The following is a 20,530-nucleotide window of genomic DNA, read 5'->3' as shown; positions in this document are numbered from 1 at the left end:
GGCGCAAAGACCCTCCGGGGCCGGCGCCCGGCACAGTCCAGTCCAGCGAGGCTGCACCAGCTCACTTTCACTCTCAGTCGCCTGCCCACCGCCAGGTGCTCGCGCTACCTGGCGCCCCCGCCGGCCTTTGTGCCGCCCGCGCCGCGCCAGCCAGAGTGCGGATGGCCGGCGGGACAGCTGCGGGCGCTGGCCGGGCGGCGGCCGTGCGCAGGGGGAGAGGGAGGCAGCCCGCGCCAGTGCCCGCGGTCGGGAGGGGCGCGCGGAGCCCGAGGGGGCGCAGCCGGCCGGCTCCCGCGCCAGCGTGCAGGCGCTCCGCGCTGGGGATCGGAGGGGCACAGGCGACTGCCCCACCTTTCCAGCAGAAAGAAAGGGACGCCCTCCGAGGGCCGTGCCCCTGAACGCAGATCTCTGCACACTCCGGCTTCCGACAGCTGGCAGCCATCGCACCCGGCCACAAAAAAGTTTCGCGATGCCGAAAGCGACTTGAAAAAAAGTTTTCCTTGGCCCCTCACTCCCTCTCCACCAGCCCCGGGTTAAGGAAAACAGCAGGAAATAAGAGCTCGCGACGTGCCGACTCCCGCGTCCACCTTCTCCACCCCTGGCCTCGGCAGCGCGCCCAAGGTGGGTGCCCCGCGCCGGGGCTTCCTGCCCCAGCCCAGGGCCGGGCGTCCTGGGAAGCTGCGCGGCCAACTCACCATGGTGACTCGCGCCGCAGTCGCGCCTCTGCCGGGTCCGGCTACCGGGGAGCTGGGACTGGAACGCAGACTCCTGGGCGAACTTCAAAAGTTGGTTCCCCTCGCCAAAAACAGGCTCTCGACACCCAAGCACTCACAGGAGCCAATGGGAACCCTGGGGGTACTCCATCCAGGCGGGATCTGCTGGGCTAGGTGAGGGCGAGACGGCGACGACTTAGCAGGCGGGGCGCATGCTGCGGAGGGCAGGGGTCCACTCGGACCAGGCGCTCGCCGCCCGCCTAGGTGAGTCCGATGCTGCCCGCGCGTCAGCCTAGCTGCCTTGCCTCACTCCCCTTTCTTCGGCCACTTACTCCGCACTCCTCTGGCTGAGCCTCAGCTCGGGCTGGGCAATCTGTCCATAAATGGAGAATTCAGCTGTGGCCTGACCAATCACGATTTGTTTTCACAGCGTCACTCCTCAGGGAAACCGAAGTAGCCAACAAGCTTGGAGCTGCTGGAGTTTCCAAAGATCTCTGGATCCTGTAGTCCTTCTTCACGCCAGCCTCCGAAGAGCGCTGCTGACCCAGCTCGCTCCTGGTTGCCAGACCTGAACTGTCAGGAAGAAAACCCTCTGAAAGAGAGGTAAACCTCTCACTTTTTTTTCCCTTCTTAACGCGAAAGTTAGAGTAGGTGTAGCTTCCAAGCCGAAGTGATATGATTTTCCCATAAATTTTTTTTAGAAGGAAATATTTTATCAGCATAAAAGATCAGGGTCGTGGCAGCAGCCCAAAGGAAATCCTTTTTCTTTCCAACGTCTGGATTGTGAGGAAAGTCAAAAATACCATTTCCCCGACCCTTCCTTTTACCTGAATTTCCTTAGAAAACAAAGGAAAGCGCTTTTTTTATTTTTTATTTTTTGCCGTTCTGATGGGAGAAGTTGCACGTGCAGTGAGCTGAGGGACAGGGGAGAGATAAGTGGGAAGAAAGCGTCATCCAACCTCAGTCAATGCATGTCTGTTGAGAACAATTAGCTGGACAATCAGAACTGTAAAAGTACATTATTCAAGAGTATGGAGTTTCAAGAAATCAGGTGGGCAGTGAGGAGAAGATTGGCGTGGGGGAAAAGCAGAATTCTGAAATAAAGGTAGGGAATCTGATTTTATTGTTTTAAGGGTTCGGAAAGTAAACTTTGTGGGTCACAACAGGATTGTGCTCCTGGGATCTGTGGTAGGTAAGATTTTAAATCTTCAGAGCATAGAAAAACTATGAAGCATAATGATTTACTTTATGAATGGTGGTAGCCATTCACTTATGTATAGGATCTTAAAGTTGCAATGGATATTAAATATCATCTTGTCCAGAATGGCAAACAAAATGTAGTATATCCATACCATGGAATAGTATTCAGCCATTAAAAAGGAAGGAAGTACTCACATATACTATAACATGGATGAACCTTGAAAACATTATGCTAAATGAAAGAAGCCAGGTAAAAAAGGCCATATATTATATGATTCCACTTATATGAAAGTAGAGAATGGGGGAAATTTATAGCGACAGAAAGTAAATTAGCGATTGCGAGGGCCATGGGTGGAAGGGAGGTTGGGAGTAATTGCTACTGGGTATGCGTTTTCTTATTGAGGCAATGAAAATATTCTGGAATTAGATAATAGTGATGGTTGTACAACTTTTTAAATATACTAAAAAACACTAAATTGTACATTTTTAAAGGTTGAATCTTATGGTATGTGAATTATATCCATATTTTAAAAATTGAAAGAGGATCACGTTGAGTAATTCTTGTAATAATCATCCACACAGTTGGGCAATAGATATCATTGAATCCCTGCTGAATGGGTCAGCACAGCAGCTGTGAATACAGTGGTCTCTGCCCTCAGAAAGTTTATGATTTTAGAATGAGGGAGATAGAACATAAACTTTAAAACAATAAATAATTATAGGAAAAGAACAAATATAATGAGAAGAGATGGTAGTTTTGAGCAAGGAACTGCCATATTTGTAGCTATAGTTTAGGTTAGAGAATTCTTCTGGAAGCAACCTGTAGTGTAGACTGGAAGGGAAACAGCAAGACATCTGTCGAGCACTCGCTATGTACTAGGCATTGCTAGGTACACACAGATGTGATTCAACGAATTCTCAGGTAAATCTGATTCCGTGTCTCAGGGGCATGTCAACTTCAGAATACAATCAGGTATTTTAGAAACTAATAACCAGAGATTACCAAGAGGGACATTCGAGTTTATCAGTAATTCAAGAAACACTACTTAGGTTGAAAATAATATGCCTAAGCCACCACCCAGTCCATGGTCAACCCCAATCAGTAGTTGGATTAACATAGCCTTCAAGGAATACAGGCCAAGACATAGTTGTTTTCTCCAAGGTTAACTCAGGGATACAATGAGACACTAAATATCTTAATAATCCATCAACAACCTATCAATCTTGGATTTATCTAAAACTACTTTGACACTATTTGTCAGTTGTATTAACATTTGAGATTTTTAAAAAATACTTTTATTTCCTCTAATAGCCTCTTTACAGTTTTAAAAGGTATTACCAACTCTAGTAGGTAGGACTTCGAAGATCTATGCTTGTATTTGTTTCTAATGATTTTGTAATTCCTTTCCAGACTGAAATTAAATATATATATATATTAATTTTATGTCTCAGAAGTATTTAGATTATGAGATTTAATGACACATAATCCTGAATTTGAAGTCTGGCCTTTCCACTTAACACGCTGTGAGATCTTAATTTCTCAGAATTTCAGTTCCCTCATCTGTTAAATAGATTCCTGTGAATATAAAGCAAAATATGTGTAAAGATGGTCAATGAATGTTGGTTCCTTTTTCCCTTCACCTATATTACGTGTTTCTAGGTTAGGGATTCAGACCTGGGTGAGATCAGACAGACCACAGCCTCTAAATTGCATGCCAAGTGGTAGGGGCTGTTTGTGTGTGCCTTTTTTTTCAGGGAGAGTTAATAGCTTTCATCGAATTCTCAAAGATGCCATAAATGCCAAAACATTAGGACCCACAGCTCTGGATCATATTCATTGTGCTTCTCTGAGTCTTTGTGTCGATCATTGTGTTTTTTGAAGCATAGGGCTTAGAACCAAATCGGATACTATATGGGCAGAACTTCAGCATGGATTCTCAAAGCAGAATCCAGAAATTTATACCTTGAAATAGAATATAGTGTGATCAGGTGGTAGAGCCTAGAATTTCATGGAGAATCCCTTTAAGCCCGTCCTGCTCCATCCCCATCGTAGGGAGGTACATTGTTGGTTTACCTGGGAGTGTCCTAGTTTATGCCTTTATTTAAATGAAATTATTAATTGCACCCCTCTTGCAATCCCCAAAAGGCCCAATTTGAATGATAAATTATGGTCGCCCTAGATTTTTTGCCAAATTGCACCCCCCAAAAGTCTTCATTTTTAAAAATGAAAATTTTCCCAATTTTATCGATTTACATTGATTTTTTTCAGGGGACTCAGTAATATAGTACCAGATATTTATTCTTATTCGAGGCCATAGTAGCAGTGAAGTGAAATCAGCTTTTAAAATTGTAAAACTCATTCTAGACACATGATGGAGCTAGTCAGACGAGACTTTATACATATGTTGGCATGATTAACTAACTGCATTTTATCTGGGAATGAATAAAAATGAACAAAGGAAAAGAATCAAGATGGATACAATTCCCATATGAATCTGACAGCGAAAAAAATTACTGCTTACACATTTTGGAAAATTATCAGTAAGAATATAATATGAAACAAACGAAACTAGTTTCCATATTAGTACCATGAAAGAACGTCAGAATGCGTTCATAATAAAATTAAAGAAAAATTGTTACTGGGAAAATTGGGCCAGAAGTCTTTACCAAGACACTAAAGAAAAAGAGCCTTGTATCACATCAATGCGAAATGGCCTAGGTGATCAATTTTTACTATAACAGGCATCGTTTATTAGGTATTAGATACTGAGCTAAGTGCTTACTGTACAATATCTTCTTTAATCTTCCATGTAACCCTATTAACTTCATTTGCAGTTAAGAAACGAAATAGAGAGTTTGAATTAACTTGTCCAAGCTATCACTCAGCTACCATGCATCAAATCTATATATTTGCCTGACTCTAAAGTCCAAACTCGCCCTCTAAGCAGTGACTCTTTAGTAGGAGTGGTCATCAGAAGGAATTTTCTCTAACGCAGGCCCAGTAGGAACAAGGGCACACTTATTAAAACGCTGGGAGCCTTTCCAAACCAGGGCTCCTGGAAAAATTCTTGCTTTTATAATGAGACATAAGAATTACTTTTGTATAGAAAGTTTAACTCAACTTTAAATATCTTTGTTTTTCACCTAGTGTGTTAATGTTGATAAAAGGGATATTGCAGAGAATTTTAATGGTTAGATAATGTAATATGATGCTGGTTAATATAAAATTTTTTTGCTGTAACAATTACTTTACAGATATAATGGAATTATTTTACCAAAATAAAACAACAGAAAATACTCAGCTTATTAAATGCATGTTTATATACATGTATTATTATATTTTCTCTGATATAAGCCAATATTTTCTTTTTTAATTTCTTCTGGTTTCAATTTGATTTTTTATATCCAGAAGATAAGCCCTGACCTTTCTCCAGGTTTAAAAATGATTAAATAATGAGTAATACTAGTTAGTGTCCCATTATCTGTCAAGAAGTGAGGTGCTCCACAGAAGTAAGCTTTGCAGATAACTGAATCTCGTAGATCAATTCTATGTCCATACCCTGGTGTTCTTTCTTCTTCCTCCTTATTGTCAGTTTATGCCATCTGATTGGATTTTGTGTATTCTTGTAAGTTATCTTTAATCTTTGCTGGAAAAAGGCAAGGCATGTATAAATTGATATATACATTTAAGAAACCAAAATATAACAAATAACTGCATGAACCTTGCCTTATTAAAGCACCAAAACTTTTTTAACTTGAAGGAAGATTTTTCTGAAGTAAACTACATGCTTCATTGCTTTTTGAAAATATGTTGAACACTAGGCAGCCTCATGTCTGAAGACTCAAGGTCATCAGTCTAAATATCAATTACCTCACAGGGTTGTCCTGAGCTGAGGTCCTAGGGAGTATTGAATAGAACGACTATTCGCCACTGTACTTCATGGCCCTGGACCACTGGACTTGTACAGTTCTCCTGTCCTTTATGGTTTGTTTTTTTTTAAGTTTATATCCTCTATTGTCAGAGAATTTTTTCTCTCGCAATCTGCTGTTCCAATTTAGTCTCTTTTAGTAACAAGAAGCAAAAAACAAAAACAAAAAACAAAAAAAACAAAAAAAACCCATGGGTTGCTTCATGAGAATGATTTTTTAAAAGTATGTATGTCCAGGAGCCCAGGGACAACAGAAGACAAAAGAAGGTAGGGTTACACAAGCTCATGGTCTTTTTCTGGCTTCCTGGCTTCTCTGAATGGATGGATGTTCTCTGTCTCTTCGAGCTTCTCCCACTTACTCATAGTGGCTCCTCCTCCCATAATTTCAGCTTGCAAAGTGTCTTTAGTTTATCATGCTCCTGACGCAGCCTTCAAACAAACTTTTAGCAATGCTGCCCTCAGCTCACTGCAAACTTTCCTCTTGGTCTCTTGATTCAAGTTCCAGAGAAAGGGAGGGAAAGAAAGAGGGAATCTGACTCATCCAGCTCAAGCTTTCAAACCATGCCACCCAGGTCGCAGGTCACCAGCAAGCCTATGGAAGGTTCTATGTGAATCAGGTGTGTATATAGTTGCACTCGAAGCAAATGTAGTCCTGGGGTTGGTGTCCTAAAAAAAAGATGGTGAATAGGGTCAGAGTCTCTGAGGAGGGGATATTGTAGGCACTCCAAATTTGGGACACTCAGCAGTGTGCCAACTGCATCTGTCTACTGCCTTAATTTATATACAATTGTCTTGGTGAGGCCAAGAGGGCAGTTCCATTCACCTCGTCAACGGAAAAAAAATGCATGGATTTTGCAACAATCTTTGTCATTTCAACTTTATCATCATATACCTAATATATGTATTTATATGTTTAAGATCTGACATATGTTTTGTTTTTATTATCATGCATTTATAAATGTGTATTTATATATGTCTATAAATATTTGTGTGTGTATATATATATATATAAGTGTATTTAAAGATGACATATTTTTCATGATATTGTTACAAACGGAGAGATTTGCTTTTTTTTAATAGACTTTAATTTTTAGAGCAGTTTTAGGGTCACAGCAAAACTGAGGGGAAAGTACAGAAATTTCCCATGTACCTCCTGCCCTCACACATGCATAGCCTCCCTTGATATCAATAGGGGGGTCTATCTGAATATAGTGTTCCTTGGTGTTAGTGCTCTGCATGTTGTCCACATGGTTTCCAAACCACTGCCCTTCACTCACTACCTCAACCAACATTTGTTGAGCGCTGTTGTAGCTGCTGGTGAAGTTTAAGGCAAGTGCCCTGTACCCATCCCGTCTTTCAATATACATCAAAAACATATGCAACAAAGGGCTTCCTACTTTCATACCCAACACATTCCTGGGACTACACATCAATGTTAGATGCATCGAATTCGAAAACAGATTTGTTTTATTTTTTTCAGGAGAAGTTTCTATTTTCAAAGCTCTAAAATATAGTATAAAATTCCTAATTGTGCCTTGTTTCTTAGATGTAGTCTTAAGCTATAGTTCCAGAATTTTATACATGTTCCTTAAATTTGGGCTTCTCCATCCCAGCTGAGTAGAGTCGGCCATCTAAAGTCTGAAAGGTAGTGTTCAGATTTGGGCTAGGCTATTTACCTCTCTATGACTCATGAATCATTTTCTTTATTTGTAAAAACAGGGATAATGATAGTACCTCTTTCATTTATTTCTCACATGGTATTGTGAGAATTCAGTAAATTAAGGAGACTTGATTAGAATAGTGACCGATACAAAGGGGGTTCTTATTGAGTTGTCATGATTGAGGCTAAAGGCTCACCATATTCTGCACACCTAACTCTTGATATCCTTCTCTGTCTCGATTGTTCTAAGTTTATGAGAACTACACTTCTGTTTACTGGTATTTGCATTTATATTTTTCCCATAGTTCTCTAATTTTGATAAAACAACAAGGCTAACTGCAACTTACTTGGAACAGTTGAATAAATGCTGCTAAGTTGTCAAAGATGGAACTGAACTGTGAGCTAAGCTGGCAGACAGCATTCCTATGGAATCAATAAAATGTTCCTTTGTTACCTGGTTTACTGCCTGATGCCATATCAGAAAGACGGCTCAGATGCAGTAATGTATAGTGTCCTTATCCATACATAAGTGAATGTACGAAGGTCAAGGGTACCAGGAGATGCTCCTCCCTTTTACTATATGAAATTCCTAGAAATCCCAAAATATAGCCACATGTGACAAAGTTGTGACAGTTTCCCACGGGAGGTTACTTCGATAAGGCATTTGTAACAAAGGAACTCTGTATTTCACCAAGAATGTGATTCTAAATGGAGCTATGACATTTATAAGTTTCTTTAACTTAAGGTAGCACAATTTCGCTCCAAATGGAGTAGGATAGACATAAATGTGCACTTATATAAGGGACCTCAGTGGATTGAAAAGTGCACTGTAGCACATAAAAATACCACACAGCTATAATAAATCCTAACTATATAAATTTCCCTAAAATAGTATCCCAGCTCCAGTAACTATTACTTAAACATTACATTAAGTGGTTTTCTCTTCATTTCTATTCAGTTTTAAAATTGGGAGTGGGTATGAGAGTGGTGGCAGAGTATGATGTGATACTTGGGAATAATTTATAAAGAAATAGAAGTAATGTTTTCTTCCTTGATAGATTTCCCTATAAAGCTGTTATTTAAAGCCATTCCCCTAGGCACCTGGCAGGGAAAAAAAGTAGAAAATAGAAAAAGAAAAAAAAGACAGAATAAAAAGTGGTTGAATGGATAACTAAAAACCAAAGGAAAAGTTACTAGACTTCCGATTTTTTTTTTAGACTTATGATTTTTTTTTTGCAGTATATTACCATTGGTTTTAAATTATAAAAGAAATATGTGCTTCTTGTTATAAAATAAAGCACACAGATTTAGAGTTTGTAAAATAAAAAGAGAAAGTCTACCTGCCCACACTCTTTCCTACAAGATTTTAAATGTTAGGAAATGGTGATTTCTTTGGTAGAAAAGGAGAAATCAAGAGGTGGCTCCAAGTGCAATGAGTTCTGTGTTAGATGTGTTCAGTGGAAGCTAACAGTTTCCAAGCATCTCTGAGAGAGTCTGGTTGAACCTCAGGGAAGATATCAGGTCTGATATTGTCTGTGCCTTTGGTAGATTTCATCTAGTTGTCTTCCTGTTGCTTTTGATGCCAAACTACTCCTTCCTAAACTTTCTCTTCCTCTTTTTCTCTCTGTTGGCAAGGCTGTGGGTAAACAGGTTTCTTCTATATTTTTGGTGGGAGTATAAATAGATAGAAGCCCTACAGGAAGCAATTTGATGCATTATATGTACCTAATATCTAGTAACATTACAGAATTGTGCAATCTCTGACTCAGTCATTCTGCTTTTGGGAATTTGTCCAAAGATATACATGCACAATGCAAATTAACATATGTCTACAAAGTATCGTTGGTGTAGCAAAGGACTGGAAACGTCCCAAATGTTCATCTTTAGTGGAACTGGTTAAATATATTAGGAAAAAAGCTTTTAAAACAGAATGAGGAATTTCTCTCAACTGATATAGAAGATTTCCATGACGTTTGATAAGTTAAAATTAAAGGCGCAAAGTATGGAATAGTAAGTATATCAAACAATAGTATGTATATCGAGCTATCTTTTGTGTAAGAAAATAGAGATGGGGAAATAATAGATTTGTATTTATATTTGTATGAAGAAACGTTAGGAAAGACATGAACTCAAACACGAGAAGTGTTTGTGAGATGTGGGGGCAGGGGCGGGGGTAAGACTGTTCACTGGGTATGGGTACATTGCCTGATTTTTGAACCATTGTGAACATATTACTTAGAAACATTTAAAAATATTATTATCAAGCGGGATACATTGTTACATATGGCAGAATAATACAAAGGCTATCATTTTGAAAATGATAAGATTTTGAAAGCATCTGAGGGCTTCTTGGAGAGGTGGCATATGAGCTGGCTGGCTTTAAAGATCAATTTAGAAAGGTAGAGAATTAACGTAGGATCTTCTAGGTATTAGGATCTGCATAAGCAAAAGCCCAGGGGTTTGAAAGCCTATTGAGCTGAGTGGAAATGCTTCTCCCCAGGACACTTTCTCAAACTCATTGAGAAAATAATGAGCTAAGAGTTTACTTTTGTCTCTCTGGGACTGTAGCATGATAAAGCTGGTTCCTCTATCTTTGCTTAATGTGTCTTATATATTGTTAACATTCCATCCTCAGATATGTCAGATTTCACCCATTTCTCATCTTTGAGAAAAGTCACTAAATAAATGTGGATTTACTTAGGCCATGAAAATTGAATCCTAATCCATTTTAGGACAGGATTTATCAGAAAATTCAAATGATTAAAGTTGATTTTTAACCTCTTTAGCCTTAGTTAGACATGGGTCTATTGTTACTAAGGGACTCAGGTTTGTGTAATAATTTATTTAAGTATTGGAGTCATAATAGCATGTGCCTTAGCTGTATTTCTTATTTTACATCTCTTAATTTACATCTTGTTATCCTTCCCACAAAACATGAGAACATCGAATATTAGATAATTCATGATGACAGGATAAAGAAAAGTCAACTTTGTTTTTACCAAACCTCATGAAGTTGCTCAATAATCCTAAAATGACTCATTTTAGTACTTTAAAAAGTCACATTAATCCTGTTGCCTTGAAAACAGTGCTTTAGGGAAAGTGAATCCGATTACATTAAAATCTCTTCTCTCTCTCTCTCTCTCTCTCTCTCTCTCTCTCTACACACACACACACACACACACACACACACACCCCATCTATGCAAAGAAACAAAAAAGCCTTGAAGGAAATTATAACAAATGTTTACATTGAAGCGATTCAGATGGTAGGGCCATGATGATTTTTCTTTTCCTGTAACTTTTTCTATATTTCCCAAATTTTATTTAATGAGCACAACTACTTTTATAGTAAAAACAGAAAAGGAAAATAACCAAAGCACATATTTAAAAAGAGTTTGGTGGACCAAGGCCTGGCATGGCCCCCCTCGCACTCCCCCAACCCCCTTCCGCCCCCCTTCTCTCTCAGTTCACCTCCCAGGAAGCCCTGTGTGAGCCTGCTGCCACTGCCCCGTTTTCAGATATTTGGTCGTCCCTTTTGAAGCCTTCACACTGGGAAAAGAGAAACGGATGCTCAGTATTCTTTTTAGTTAGTTAACTGAATTCACCTGGGTCCTTTGTAGTTCCTGCAGATCACTCCAAGATCATCTTCAGACCAGACTCAGCATTTGGTCTCATCCCTCAGTCACCCTCCTCCAAAACAAACAAACAAACAAACAGACCCAAGTCTAGAAACAGTCTCGAATAAAGCAAAGTTCACTGACTTTTTTTGGGGGGAGGGGGGAAGTTAGGCAATTTCCTCATAACACAGTAAAATTTCCCTAAAAATACATGTATACACTTCCGCTCTTTCTTCAAAATCTCTCTCCTAGCAGCTGTTTCATCCCGTTTTCTGCCCAAATTGCCTGCTGGGGCCTCTTGTGCCTGACATTGTTTTCTTCTTCCTTAGCTGGCACATGCCACGCAGTAAAAAGGAAGTTGGGTTGTCAGCCAAATTTGAACCACCTCATCTTTTCAGGCATGTCTCCAAGGCCCATAGTTCAATCGAATTGAATTGAATGGTCACTGGACGCTAGATTAAATTTATTTTCTGTTTAGTGTCCTAAGCAACACAGACATGAAAACTAGTATAGGATTTGTTCATAACATAGGGCCATGAGGATGAATCTTTTACTCAACGTCTTGTTAGATCTAACCACTCTTGGGAGCCAAAAATAGGGTAGTGCGGAGAGTGGGATGGATGTGAGGCTTGTCAGCATGTGGTTCAGCTGGACCACTGAGTCATGTGGGCTGTGAAAGCTCCTCTCCCAGAAGGTGGCAGCATGGAGCGTAGGGTGTCTTAGGCACCAAGACAGGAGCACAAATGGAGGCCTACAAATCATATGTCTAAATATTATGAAGTTATAAATTAAGCTAACGAATCATTAAATAAAATGTGTTATGTCCTCCTACCTTGACAAAAATACCTTCAGGACAACCTGGAAGTCCAGGTTTGAATTTAGAATTCTTGAACTCCTTAGAGTTCCCTGCTAGAACATGCCAACATGGGGAGAGCCAGCCCACACCTCAGCCCTCTTCCTGCTTCCTGTTCTCTCTGTCTTCTTAGCAGGTACCCCTTGCATGCCCATATGGACTCCCCGGCTCATATATCCCATTTCTTCCCTGCCCCCTGACACCCACTCTTAGTTGACTTCTTAAACGGGGGAGTACAAATATCAGCATTAGGGTCACCCTTAGTAGAACTTATCTGGATAAGGCTTGCTCTGGGCCTGGAAGCAAGCTTGGGGATGTTTGGGCAGAGAATTCTGGGGTCCCATGCATTGTCCAAAATGATAAGGTGCCAAATAGTCCACTCCTAACTCGTAATCTTTGTAGGTCCTCTTCTAGATGATTTCGAGGAAATTCTAGATCAAGATCACTGTTTATTAATGCCAATGCTGCTAGGAGTCAGGGGGTTGGATTTCATTACTGCTAAAGGTTATTATGCGACCTCGATCTCCTTTGCTGAACAGGGTGTTGGGGGAGCTCAGTGAACCATGGTCCACCCTTCGCCTTTTCATGCCCTTTGGCCACCTTCTGACATGCAGCAAAGTGCCCTTCTATTTCCTTATAGCTTTCTGCACTGTCGGGGAAAAGGACCAAGGGGAAGATCTTTAAAGGCAGAGCATATCAGCAGGAAATTTTACTTTCCCTGATTTGGTCACAAATAACCTTTCCTGATTCCTAGGCTGGGAAGCTGGGCGTGGGGGAGGAGGGGTATGAAGAAAGTATTTAAAGATGTCTAAGGACTAGAGAAGGGCCACCATGCATTCTATCTCCGCACCTGCAGTTCAGGTGCAGTCAGTTCTGCCGAGAGACAGGGAGATGAACTATATTACCTCAAAGCCTTTTGACCCTTGTCCGATGGTGTGAGCCCAACCATGAGGCAGGCAGAGCAGCTCTGTAGGCCATGAGTTCAGAACAGAACCAGAAGGGATGTGGGAGGGCCTAGAAGCCGAGCGTGGTGTCCTGGGCAGGATATGCTGTTGCAGTCTCTTCTATCCCCCTGACTCAGGCTGGGAGGGAGATGGGTGTGCTCTGAAACCGAGGAGGGTATCAAACCTCTTGTTTCCATCTTCGCTGCCAGGCTCCAAAAGTCTCTGCCTTAAAGGCTGCTAGCTCTATGTGACCTCAGCCAATAATAGTGTACTGGACACAGAAATTCCAGAGAAAGGTTCATACGCACACGCCATAGGGCCTTACATCAAGGCCTGCCTACCCTGCCATAGAAAATGTTTTTGGGTGATACAGTTAGTGAGTCATCACAGAGAGTACCTAATACCTGACTTTTCTCTAAAGAATATTCCTCTCATCCCCATCAAGAACACACTGAGAAGTAAATATACTATCCTGGTTTTGAGTTAAATGTCATTAACTTGATACTTGCTCTGCTGCTTGCATTTTCACTTCAAAAGTAGAAAGTCACTGGGAAATGCCATTGGAGTTTAGAAAGAGAAATGCTATAACTCCTGAATATTATGGGTTGAATAAAATGGAGCCCAGGAGGCCAGGTTTGCATCAAGTTGTCATAGTATCATCCTTAGTTCACTTTATCCCTTACACAGTGGAGACCCTGCAGTGTTTTCATTAGTGAGAGAGGAAACAATGTAGGGTGGAGGAAGGGCTAAGGGAGGGGATATGCAGCATTCCATTGATAGTAACAGGAAATAATTACGAAGCGTTGAGGAAGTTATTCTAGGGCCTTCGTACTGGAGTCTAACCTCTAACATCCACTCTGCTTCTACGTATGCCCAACATGACCTGTGGGAGAAGATCCCACAGATAACCATCTTACCCTGAGAAATCAAATGCAAGTTCTGTAGAATCTTTCTTTCTAAGACTTCAAACTTGAATTCTGTGACATCATAGAAAGTCACAAAACACAAGTTAACCCCTAGTTTGGGTTTTATAAAAAGATAAATTGACATCCATGCAAGACTGCCTGATAAAACATAAGACCCTTTATTTTTATTTACTAAATCTGGCAACACTACATCTGTGAGTCCCCAAACCTTCCATCTTCTTTGATTTCTTGAATAACTAAAGTTCCTTTAATGTATGGAACTGAACACCCAAGAATATCTGAGGTCTTAGAGAGATGTCACATGGGGCCATACTGAAAATTAAAAAACAAACGAACAAAACAAAAAAACCTCTCATTGAAAAGTAGAGTGTCTCTTTCAGTAGACTTTTCCCATTGGGTGGATTTGGGTGTCTTCTTTCAAAGTCATACACTTCTATGTCAGATATCTGTTTTAATAGCCAATCAAAAAAGACAAACTCTTAAAACCAATAGGTAATAACACCCACTCTGAGCACTTACTGTTTGCTAAGCATTGCATTAGGTGCCTTATGCATATTATCTTGTTTCATCCTCACTATATCCTTAAAGATAACTATTTTTTATCTTCAATGTAAAGATGAGGAATCTGAAACTTAGAGATGTTATAAAATTTGTTCCAGGTCACTTACATGGTAAATGGAAGGGCCAGGATGGTGGCGATGACGATGATGGTGGTGGTAATGATGAAGACAGCTAACAATTGTCGAGAATATCTTTTGTGCCAGCCAATGTGCAGAGTGTGCTACGTTCCTTAACTCATTCGATTATCACACCGTCTTTTCTGGTTAGTACTCTCATTAGCTCCATTTGAAAGAGTAGGAAACTCATTCACTGTTGGTCAGCTGACTTCAAAGCACTGACTACTATTAACCAGCACTGCTTCTGATCTCGTCTCTCCGCCCACTGGTTCTGGGCATTCCACTCCCAGCCCTTCTATTATAGATTGCTGAGCACATTTGTAAATCCAGCTGCTTCCTAAAATATTAACCTTGGACCTGGCTTATTTGTTTTTGGAAGGTGATACATGATAAACCCTTAGCAGGCCGATGTCTGCTTGACCTGAGTCCCTACTTTAAGTCTGGCAAATTTTGTGTTTTCAGGTCTTGAAAATATACTTCTTACAAGTTTTATGCAATTTACTCCCAGGAGCTGACACATAGCCAGAAAAATAGCCCGAGCTAAAACTTTCTCAATCTTACCTCCAAGAAGTACTTGGTTTTTGCTGAGCTCAGTCTTGGAGAAACTTCCAGCCAGTCAAAGAGACAAGTCTGGCCTCCCACTGATATGACAAATATGTTTTCTGTCCAATGGTGCTGATGCCACAGATCCTCTTTAGTAACTACCAGAGTGCCTGGCACATAATAAGCACCCCCTAAATATCTGATCAATGTTAACTGAATGCGTACGAAGGACCGTGAGTGCCAAGAGTCCTTGCTGGGATCCTCCTATAAGCACAACCCTTCCCTGCCTGGAGTCTGTGTGCAAAGGCAAGCCCTGGGACAGTGGTCATAATGTGATCCCTGGAGCCGGGTGAGTGGACTGTTGTTAACCAGATTAATATGTGTGCAATCAGTGACAGGGGGAAAAGAAGATTTCACATGTGAGGGAGAGAAGTCATTTTATTTGGGCTCCTGTAGCATTATTGTTGACTTTCCTTTATTTCACGTGATTTCTCTGATGACTGTACATAAACAGATACTGCCAAGTTGGATTCTCTGACTTTTGTGGTAGAGACTAAACTTGCATAAACCCTTGTGGGCATCCTCTGGGGAATGAGGCTACTTTGTGGAGTTCCTTGGCAGGAGCCCTAGATAAGAGATGCTTTTCTAGTTTCAAGCCGTAGCATGTGATGGTGGTTTTGGAGCTGAAAATGAGAATGAAATGGTAAATTTAGTTAGTAAACATTTTGTTACTAACATTTTGTCTCCAATAAGTTATTATTACAGTTTCTGCTGGCTTAAGACAGTGAAGGTCCAAAAAGCCAGCATAACTGAGACTTCAACCCTATAAGATCATCAGATTTCTCCAGACATTTGGACATTATTCTATTGATATTGTATAATTATTTTTATTTCAGGTTGCTAAGGTATTGTCTGGGTTTTGTGCTTCTATCTAGCTCTTGTCCATCATTATTTTTTTTGCTTATACTTTCAAGCCTTTATCAATTACAAGTGAGCCAATTAAAGCAGAAACCCTTGATGTAAGGGTATAAAGCACCATCACACAGTATTTGACCTCTGAAAGGCTCCGAGGGCAAAAAGGTGAGTTAATCAGCAAAAACTCACTGTTAAAGTCTGTAAAAGAGTGTATCATTGAAACTTATTAATGCTGCTACAAATGAGTTGATCTTCCCCGATACATGCACTCCCCTGATCCTCCTGAAATCCATCCTGACAATCTGTTTCTGCAGCTAGTGACGGAGACACAAATGCTGGCTATCGAGACTTTCCAGATTGCTTTCAACATTCCAAATGCCAAACCGTCAGAGTTTTTAAAATTACTTTTGATTTGCCAAATACCACAACATCAGGACATGTAGATTAGGAGATGCCAGTTACAAGACATTTCTGTGTGTGCTTTTTTTTTTTTTTTTGCCTTGTTGTTTTCTGTGGGCTCATTGGTGGTATTTTTTGACTGTTCAGTCCAAGAGAAAGAAAATGCACTAGAGACATGGACATAGTCTTAACCATGGCGTCATCTAGAAGTTATAAACCCTGAGGCTGAAAAGCAGCATTTGAAGTGGTTCTACAGCATTGCCTTTGGATAATTAGGTCTGGCTTTCCAGTTACTTCCTGAACACTTGCAGATATATGAGCGATTGGTTATGTTAGGTGGGGGCTACTTTGGAGTCATCTGCATCAGAAGAAAAGTCTAAACCTCAGTAGAGAGGATTTTATTTCAGTCACATAAGTAACCATGCAATGATAATATGGGGTGTAAATGTTTTCATGGGGGAAACAACACATGGGAGGGACACTGGCTAAGTTAGGGTTAGGTTTGGCTGCATGTGACCAAAACTCCAAAATAACAGTGCCTCACATGGGGTGGAAGTTTATTTCTCTCACATAGATAAAAGCAGGAGGTAGGCAGTACAGAATGTACAGTAGCTCCATGAAGTCATTAGGAAACAAACCCAATCTCTTTTCAGTTCAAGATTCTACCATCCCTATGGTGTGGCCTGTGTCTTTATGTCCAGCTTGGTAGCTAGAAAGTTGGTCATCATATTCAAATGGAGGGAGAAGAAAGGCACGTCCTTTCCCTATAGGATCACATCCCAGAAGTTGCAAACATTTCCACCTTCATATCATTGGACAAAACTTAGCCAAATGGCCACACCTAGCTACAAAAGATGCTGGGAAATGTAGTCTTTATCCCAAGTGCCATATGCTCAGCTTAAAAATTAAGGGTTCTGGTACAGGGAAGAAAGGAGAGAATGGATATTAGATGTCTGCCATAGACACTGATCATCAGTGGCCATGCATGTCAGAAAAGGCCTCTTGAAGAGTGTGAGCACAAAATGAAATATGATTAAGGACTCGTCCAGATGAAAAGGATGTAGGGGAGTAAGAAGGGGAGTGGCAGTACATGTGAGGACATAAAAGAGACTAAGTATGACATGTTGGAGGAATTGAAAAGTGCTCCTTCTGGTTGGATTATAGAATGGAGGCAGAGAATTCACTCCCAAGATGAAGCTCGTTAGGGTCCTCATTCTCCAATCATGTTCTCAGGGATCTGGCTCTCTCCTTTGTCTCCCGCTTCATCCGATCTTCTAAGTTTAAAGTGAATGGCCAATCTCTCCAGGGCAGGAAAGGGAAGAGCAAATAGAATACCATCTCCATGTTAAGAAGGCCTCCTACTTTTTTCTCAAAATAGGAGAGAGTACGTTTCTTCTTCATCCAGAGTGAAAAACAAAGCATCTTAGTATTGGAAAGGCTCCAGGGTGGGTTAAGGGAGAGGGAAAGCATCACCAAGAGGCTCCTACTACCCCTCCACACCTTGGAGATAACCAATCTCCTTCTATTACTATGGCAACCATTACAGGTGGGGATCTGTGAACCAGGAGACCAGGGGTCACTGGGAGATACAAAAGCATCTTCCAAGTCAGCTTGTCCAAGACTGCCACATGCTCCCCCAGCCCCACCAATTCATTCATTTTCCAGTATCCCCTGTCTCCATGAGTGTACCTTCATACAGCCCAGTGCTCAAGTGAGAAACTACATTAGCAGAGCATCTTCATTTCCTTCACCCCTCACATCCAACCACTCAGATGCCTCAATAGCTCTCACATCTGCCTTCTCCTCTCCATCTCCACTGCCCCATGCTAGTCCAAGCTACTACCTCCTCTCCTGACTTACAACAGTGTTTGTCCGTCTGGTTCCCCTGCACCCACTCAGACCCCTCTACTACCTGATCATGCCACAGCTAGTGTCATCATTCCACAGCACAGGATGGTCATGAGCCCTCTCTCTGGCCATTTACAACCCTAAGGGGCTTTCTCGCCGTGGCCCACACAGCGCTAAAGCATCGGGTCCATACCTCTCCTGCTTTATCACGTCTCATTCCCTCCCATTCTCCCTCCAGCCCAGCCACCTAGGTCAACTTTCAGCTCCGACGACATTATACTCCCTTCTGTCGCGGGGCTTTCCTGCAAGCCGCAGGGCTCCTCCCTTCTCCCCGTGAACGCTGGTTGTTTTCCTCTTCTCAGCTCTCATTGCTTTCTCAGAGAAGTTGTTCCTAAACTCCCGGTCTGCTAAGCATGCTCCTTAGAAAAGAAAAACATTTCCCGTGTTTCTTTTCTTTTGTATCCTTGCTGCTTTGTGATTTCACATCCACTGGCCATTTGACTCACATCTCCTCCCTTGCTACATCACCCACAGGAGTCCGTGGGTTCCCCGTGCTCTAGAACCAGAAGCACGGGCATAATCTCAGGACAAGGAAAGTAGGACTCACAACCGTGCCCTGTGTTACTGGCCAAATGTAGTGTGATAAAGTATCTGGTTCCTTTTATTATGAAACCCTGAAACTGGGAAAATTTCCTCTGATTTTACCTTTTCGTTAGATAATTTACTATGTCTCCCAATTTGTAGCCACAGTGAAAAATGAAAATATTTGGGAGGCGCTAGTGGGAATTTAATATTTTAAAGACAGAGTAAACCTCAAAAACCTAAAGAAGCATGCATATTTTCAGAAAGACACACAAGAAAGGACTTCAGACCAATTTCCCATCTTAACCCATAACCCTAATGAAACAATGAAAGAGTCTGTGCTGGGGTCTTTTGGGTCAATGGATGCTGTTCCCAGAGGTGGGCTCAGATATCGGGGCTCCTCATTCTCCTGGCAGGTTTCTGTCTTTAAGGTTCACAGTGTCAAAATGTAACCAAGGAATTTTTAATCGTTGATCCAGCCAAAGGGCTACAAAGGTTTCAGATTAGCTCTGGAAACGTGTCCTCTTTGCATATTTAGAGGGAAAATAATCCTTTCTAATATTTCCAGGTAAGAGGAATATTTTAAGTTGGGATCCTAAATGGATATTATTTTATATTAATTTTGCTATTGCTTTATACTAATATAAAGTAATAACCCCAAATTTCTCTCCTGTGAGTGTGAGTTAGGATGGTGTTACTTCAATGTCCCTTAATTGTTTTGCGACCCAGAGCATTTCTGCTACAGCTCCAGCAGGGATTCGAAGGTCGAGGGTCTCAGGAGAGTTCCCTATGGAGAGGCACCTGTGGGAAGAAGAGTTTGCTTGCATTCTTCTGTCTCCCACATTCTCACTTGGGAACAAACATCATACCCATTACACTCACCAGAGGTTACAAACTGGCAGCCTACAAACAAATTAGTCCTTTAGATATATTTTGTTTGGCTAGAAGGATGTTTCATTTTAAGTTTTTATTTTATTTTTTACCATTTGAAAATGGTAAATGTATTTGAATGCTGTTTTGGCAGGTAACGTCTGCTTCTGTTGAAATGCATGTCATCTCTCTGGCTCCTGGGAATACTGAGTTGGAGACCCCCACATGGCTATGCCGTATGCAGGGGGTTTGACTACATAGGGACCTGTCATGTGTGGGACATGTGATCTTGGATTAAACGAATGTATCGGTGAAAATTAGAGGTCACAGATATAGGATCTCCAGGTGAGATGCCAGAGCTCTTTCTCCAGGCACATACAGAGGAAAGAGGAAAGGCCATGTGAGGATATAGCAAGAGGACTGCTGATGTGTAAGCAGAGGAAAGAGGCCTTACCAGAACCCAACCCTTTCTGGCACCTTGATCTTGGACTTCTGGCCTCCACAACTGTGAGAAATAAATGTCTGTTCTTTAAGCCCACTCCATCTGTGATATTTTGTTATGTCAGCCTGAGCAGGCTGATACTACCTTTCTTTGCCCTGGCGACTCTAGCTTATTTTATGGAAAGGTATCTCTGATTTGAGAGCATCATCTAGGATCTTCTTTCAATTCAGGCAATGGAGATCTGGTTAGAGTTTTAAAGATATTTCAAAAAAAGAAAAGAGTGAATTACCATGTATGGCACACAGGGAGGTGATTAGTTTCATGTTTAAACATTTTACATAGTAAATTTCCTCCAGATCTTAAAAAAATGTTTTCTTCAATGTCTTCAAGACTCAATGTCAAAGAATTAATGG

At 41.2% G+C, this 20,530-nt stretch overlaps 1 protein-coding gene and 1 long non-coding RNA gene across 3 annotated transcripts in view; one reads left to right on the top strand and one right to left on the bottom strand.

Annotated features, from left to right (window-relative positions):
* MYO1E (myosin IE) overlaps positions 1-1,086 on the bottom strand; it is a 177,399-nt gene extending 176,313 nt beyond the window's left edge. Inside the window, exon 1 of the mRNA XM_039865445.1 lies at positions 696-1,086. Coding sequence (XP_039721379.1) covers positions 696-698 — 3 coding nt within the window. The 5' untranslated portion in view covers positions 699-1,086. The remainder of the gene's footprint in view (positions 1-695) is intronic.
* Positions 1,087-1,324: 238 nt separating this feature from the next.
* LOC120604577 (uncharacterized) lies at positions 1,325-20,213 on the top strand. Of its 2 annotated transcripts, none has more exons than XR_005653376.1 (4): positions 1,325-1,818; positions 14,501-14,664; positions 16,036-16,141; positions 19,830-20,213. It is a non-coding gene; the product is annotated as an uncharacterized LOC120604577 (long non-coding RNA). The 2 variants fall into 2 exon arrangements; XR_005653377.1 differs by lacking the exon at positions 1,325-1,818 and adding an exon at positions 3,317-6,109.
* The last annotated feature ends 317 nt before the right edge of the window (positions 20,214-20,530 follow it).

Source organism: Pteropus medius, unplaced genomic scaffold (genome assembly GCF_902729225.1).
Source record: "Pteropus medius unplaced genomic scaffold, Ma_sr-lr_union100, whole genome shotgun sequence".
In the NCBI taxonomy this organism is placed as follows: domain Eukaryota; kingdom Metazoa; phylum Chordata; class Mammalia; order Chiroptera; family Pteropodidae; genus Pteropus; species Pteropus medius.
This window is presented reverse-complemented; position numbering and strand designations above follow the sequence as displayed.